Source organism: Pristiophorus japonicus, chromosome 4 (genome assembly GCF_044704955.1).
Source record: "Pristiophorus japonicus isolate sPriJap1 chromosome 4, sPriJap1.hap1, whole genome shotgun sequence".
In the NCBI taxonomy this organism is placed as follows: Eukaryota; Metazoa; Chordata; class Chondrichthyes; family Pristiophoridae; genus Pristiophorus; species Pristiophorus japonicus.
The window spans coordinates 71,778,403-71,784,012 of record NC_091980.1 but is presented as its reverse complement, the minus strand read 5'-3'; the positions used below and the strand labels follow the sequence as shown (position 1 = coordinate 71,784,012).

The following is a 5,610-nucleotide window of genomic DNA, read 5'->3' as shown; positions in this document are numbered from 1 at the left end:
GTAGGGCCTGTGTGGGCGGACGGGCGGGAGGGGAGGAGCAGCTGAGCTGCCGAGCTGCCCCAGCACTGTGGTCAACACTCTCTATCCCGGCTGCTGTGGAGCTGTCTAGCCGGGAGACCGCGTATCCAGGGCTGGCAGTCCACACTGCTCTTGGGGCAGCTGCTCCTGAAATAAGTTTCATTCAGGCTTTGACCGTTTTAACATTATTTAGCTATTCGAAACCTTTTTGACTATCTAATAGTTTAGTTGCGGGTTCGAAGCATCATGCAATTGACCGTACTAATTGAATTGAATGGATGCATCGAATTATTTGCCGTCGCATTCTTACATAATCTGTGGTGTCAATTCATTGCTGTTTATGTACAAAATTGTGTACTTGTATCTTAAATCTACCCGCGGAGCCCAGGCAAAATGTACTGTCGCATTTCATTCATTTAATGACGAGGCAATGTCGTTGAACTCCCGTTGGCTGCAAAGCAAAAGGGGAAATCTATTTGATTTTTGTAGGTAAAAATATTGATTTTATTCGTTCATGGGATGTGGGTGTTGCTGGCAAGGCCAGCATTTATTGCCCTTTAGAAGGTGGTGGTGGTGAGCTGCTTTCTTGAACTGCTGCAGTCCATGTGGTGAAGGTACTCTCTCCATAGTCATGCAGTTTATGATTTTGATCTAGTGGCAGTGAAGGAACGGTGATACATTTCCAAGTCAGGGTGAAGTGTGATTTGGAGGTGATGGTGTTCCCATGAGCCTGCTGTCCCTGTCCTAGGTGGTGGTCACAAATTGTGAGGTGCTGTTGAAGAAACCTTGGTGAGTTGCTGCAGTGCATCTTGTAAATGGTACACACTAGCCATGGTATGCTGGTGTTGGAGGGAGTGAATGTTTAAGATGGTGGATGAGGTGCCAATCCAGTGGGCTGCTTTGTCTCTGGATGGTGTCGAGCTTTGTGTTGTTGGAGTTGCACTCATCTAGGCAATTGGAGACTTTTCCATCACACTCCTGTCTTGTGCTTTGTAGACAGTGGAAAGGCTTTGTGGAGTCAGAAGGTGAGACACTGGCCACAGAATACCCAACTTCTGACCTACTCTTGTAGCTGTAGTATTTGTGGCTGGTCCAGTTAAGTTAATGGTGACTGGGGGATTCGGTGATGCTAATGTTCAGTGACCAGGGTGATGGTTAGACTCACTCTTGTTGGAGATGATCATTGCTTGGCACTTAAGTGGCAAGTAACATTCATGCCATACATCAGCCCAAGCCTGAATGTTGTCCAGGTCTTGCTGCATGCCGACATGGACAGCTTCATTATCTGAGGAGTTGCGATTGGAACTGAACGCTGATCATCTGCGAACATCCCACTTCTGACCTTGTGATGGAGGGACTGTCATGGAAGCAGCTGAAGATGGTTAGGCCTAGGACACTGCCCTGCGGAACTCCTGCAGCGATGTCCTGGGGCTGAGATGACTGGCCTCCAAAAACCATAACCATTTTCCTTTGTGCAAGGTATGACTCCAGCCAGTGGAGAGTTTTCCCCTTAATTCCATTTACTTCAATTTTACTAGGGCTTCTTGATGTCACGCTTGATCAAATGCTGCCTTGATGTCAAAGGCAGTCACACTCTCCTCTGGAATTTATCCATGTTTGGACCAAGGCTGTAATGAGGTCTGGAGCCGAGTGGTCCTAGCGAAACCCAAACTGAGCATTGATAAGCATGTTGTTAGTGAGGAAGTGCCACTTGATAGCACTGTCGATGATGCCATCACTTGCTGATGATTGAGAGTAGGCTGATGGGGCAGTATTTGGCCTGCCTTTTGTGGCTAGGACATACCCAGACAGTTTCTTCCATTGTTCAGTAGGTGCCAGTTTCAATGATTTGCAGAAAATAAAGCATGTAGTCATGTGGATTTTGTAAATCACAGGTAACTGAGCTAATGTTACTTTAACTGCTGTCTGTAATGTTAAATATACTCTTTTTTTTTTAAGCCCAGTTACTATCTCTACTGGTGAAATCAGTGTTCGCTTTAGGTGTTTGCATGTGTGAGTGAGAGAGACACTGGGATGTTTAGTGCAGTAATGCCAACCCTCACTATCTCAATTAGTGAATTTATTTGCCCTCTTAGGTCACTGCTCTTACAAAACGATATTACTGCATCTGAAAATGCTTTACAAAAACTTTTAGAAAATCCTACCTATATCACCACGCTTTGCACACTAACATGGTGGCGGGTTTGCCACCAAATTTTAATGATTCTACTTGGGCTGGGCTGAAAAAATTGAAAACATTTAAATTTTCATCTCAAATGATTTCTAAAGTTAAATAAGGCAACTTGCGAGCTGATTGAGTGTTTAATTGTAAACCATTGTACAAGTACGCATGAATTCTGTCGCAATGAAATTGCAATTTTCTGTTTTCTCCAGTGTCTTCCTGTTACTGAGGGAATTGGGTCAAATTTTTTTTAAGGGGTAGGAATCCCAGATCATCCTAGGCAATAAATGCTTTCATCCATCTGAATAAACACTTGTTAACAATTGAGTTGCAGGGACTGAGCGCAGTATTGTGCAAATAAGCTTTAATAAACCACCTGCCCTTGACAGATGGTAACTTCCAGAACTTTACAGGGTCGTGAGTTGTTAAGACATATAGCACCTTCAGTTCTCCATGACCATGTTACTGTGGAGCTGGGAAAGTGACCAAAATGTCAAACCATCACAGACAAGTTTTTCAGTTATTCTTCAAACAAGCAGTAGCTTTCACAGAAATCAATACTCAAGTTATGTATTGCCCTCCGGAGATTGATTCTAAATGTGTTTTTCCCCCAATAACAGCAAAACATTTATTCCATTTTTGCAGCTGGCAGACCTCTGTTAATTGGAATTTGCATCAATGTGATTCATACATTTACAAGCAGTGACTGAGATCAAAAGGAATGTCTTTCCTTTGAAGCCACCAGCAGCCCTAGAGCTCTCCTTCGCAACTCTTTTTTAAATTTTTTTCAAAAATTCATTTTGTATAAAACTTTATCCGTCACATTTTTGTATTCCATTAAAATTCCTGATGTGGGCTGTTTTGCCCGCCTACTCCAGGATCTTGGTGGTCAGGTATTCAAGGACAGCGGCCAGGTAGGCGGGAGCTCTGGCCCCGACATGGTCAGCATAGTAACCCTTGTGCAGTTGCCGGTTAAGGACAGCTGACAGGAAACGGAGATCGGCTCTTGGATTTGGCGTGTCCTTGCCTTTCCCTCCAGTTTTACTGCAACAGACCAGCTTCTGTCTGCAGCACATGGCGCGTCTTGGAGGGCAACGCAACACGTCCGTCGTTGAGAACCCCTGATGCCACGAGTCCCCTGCGCAGACAGCAAAAAATCATGACTTGCTTGAGTAGGGGAGCATTTTCATTAAAAATTGTGTGTCTTGCGATTAAATCATGAGACTTGGCATTACTGTTGGTGTTTACCACTGGAAACACTGCTGTGGAAAGATGGACCTTAATGGAAGAGAACAGCTGTATACAGTGCAAGAGCCAGAGAAACTGGTTTGCCTGGCAACTAGCGAAAGAGAAATTAACTGCCTCAGCAAGGAGAAATGGCAGTGCAAGCTAGAGGAGGATTACTGTGCCTTTTCAAGGATGGGGAATGGCAGATTACAAAAATAGAAAGAACTAGGCCTGAAAAGTGAACTAAGGAGGTTGACATGTTTTAAGGTAGTTCTATGATGTAATACTTTAATATGGTATAAATGGATTCACTTCACCACAATAATTATGCTTTTATTATAACACTATACTAATTATCTGCCATTTCTAATCAGTTAATTTTTCTTTTTTATTTCATTAGATGTTAATGAGCATGTGAAAAATGAGCGAGTCAACCTCCTGAATATGATGAAACTTAGTATTAAAGTGCTTATTCAGTCTGCATTAAGCCTGGGAAGAACTTTGGATGCAGATTACCCTCCTCTTCAGCAGTTCTTTGTGGTAATGGAGCAGTGTCTCAAACATGGACTGAAAGGTACAGTATGATGTGTGTTTTTTAAATGGGCTGTGCTTCATTTAGCAAAAGGTCACAAGACTGACAACTTTGTATTTTAATCTCACAGTAAAGAAGACTTTTCTTGGACCAAACAAGTCATTTTGGGGTCCTCTGGAGCTAGTGGAGAAACTTTGTCCTGAGGCTGCCGAAATAGCAACTAGTGTACGAGACCTACCTGGGCTTAAGTGAGTTTGTAACTTCTTTTGTGTGATATGGTGTGTTATTTGGATGGAAAGCATTAAATGTTAATCTTTACTTTGCAGAACTACAGTAGGAAGAGGAAGGGCGTGGCTTAATCTTGCTTTAATGCAAAAGAAAATAGCCGATTATTTGAAGGCCTTGATTGATCGGAAAGATCTGCTAAGGTGATTTTTAGCTTTTTGTATGAAATGCATGCTTTTGCTGGGAGTTGGTAACTAATTGTGATGCCAAAATTCTAGTAGAGTGGAATGATTGCTGGAACACACTGGTTGCTAAAATGAATTAGAATCATAGAATGTTACTTTCCTATCCAGTCTGCGCTGGTATTTTTCTCCTGGTCTAATCATTCATCATACCCCGTAATCTTTTTCAAGTAACTAATTGCTATTTCAAAGAATTTATGGACTTTGTTTAAACAGCTTGTGGCAGAGAATTCTACATTTTAACCACTCTCAAGAAATGTTTTCCAATTGTTTGTCATTAAATCTGTGCCATTTGTTAGTCTTGTGGACCACTATTTACTTTATTATAACCTTCACCGTTCTGAAGACTTCTATCTGGTCACCCCTTAACCTTCTCGGAGGGGTGGGGTGGGAGGAGGAGAGCTCTAAATTCTCAAGTCTCTTGGTGATTGACTGTAAGCCCTCATCCTTTGCCCTCTGTATACTTCAGCTCATCCAAAATTCTGCTGCTCATATTCAATCCTGCACAGAGTACCACTCGCCCATCACCCTGTCCTTGTTGGCCTACTTTGGTCTTCGTCCCCCAACGCCTCAAATTTAAAATTTATTGTTTAAATTCTTCATGGTCTTGCTCCTTCCTATTTCAATCATCTATCCCAGTCCTGCAATCTCTCTCCCCTACCCCATAACACTGTTTCTCTGAACCTAGTCATTTTTGCTTTCTCCACCCCCGCAACGCTCCCTTTAAGGCACTCTACAGGCCTCTCACAGCTGGTGAGCCGGCTTTTAAATAGAAAAACCTTGTGTGTGGAATTTTGAATGACCCATGCAGCCTGTTAAAATGGTCACACGGGCCAAAAAAAATTACCGGGATCATTTCCCCTCCACTCTTGTCCTAGCCTTGGCGGGAGTTCCTTCAGCTACATAGGCCCCGTGCTCTGGAATTCCTTTTTTAAGATCCTCCTTAAAACTCACCCGTCCTGATATATCCTCCTTTAGCTTGGCATTCATTTCTTCCTTGCACCTCTGACATGCCTTGGGACATTTTTTTTCTAAGTTGAAGGAGCTATAATAATGCAAGTTGTTCTTTAGTAACTTCTACCTCTAGTGGTTCCACAATCTCTTCCTCCTGAATACTGAATTAAAGTACTTATTTAGTCACTACCACTATCATTCTACTACAAGGTTGCCTTTTTTTAAGCAGC

The 5,610-nt window shown here is 42.7% G+C and overlaps 1 protein-coding gene across 5 annotated transcripts in view; it reads left to right on the top strand.

The window, feature by feature from the left end:
* The window catches only part of LOC139262956 (RUN and FYVE domain-containing protein 1-like), a 67,976-nt gene that overhangs the window by 272 nt on the left and 62,094 nt on the right, over window positions 1-5,610 (top strand). For all 5 annotated transcript variants that reach the window (XM_070878331.1, XM_070878335.1, XM_070878334.1 and 2 more), the window contains exons 2-4: window positions 3,828-4,001; window positions 4,090-4,207; window positions 4,286-4,387. In XM_070878331.1, the coding sequence (XP_070734432.1) occupies window positions 3,828-4,001; window positions 4,090-4,207; window positions 4,286-4,387 (394 nt within the window). The remainder of the gene's footprint in view (window positions 1-3,827; window positions 4,002-4,089; window positions 4,208-4,285; window positions 4,388-5,610) is intronic.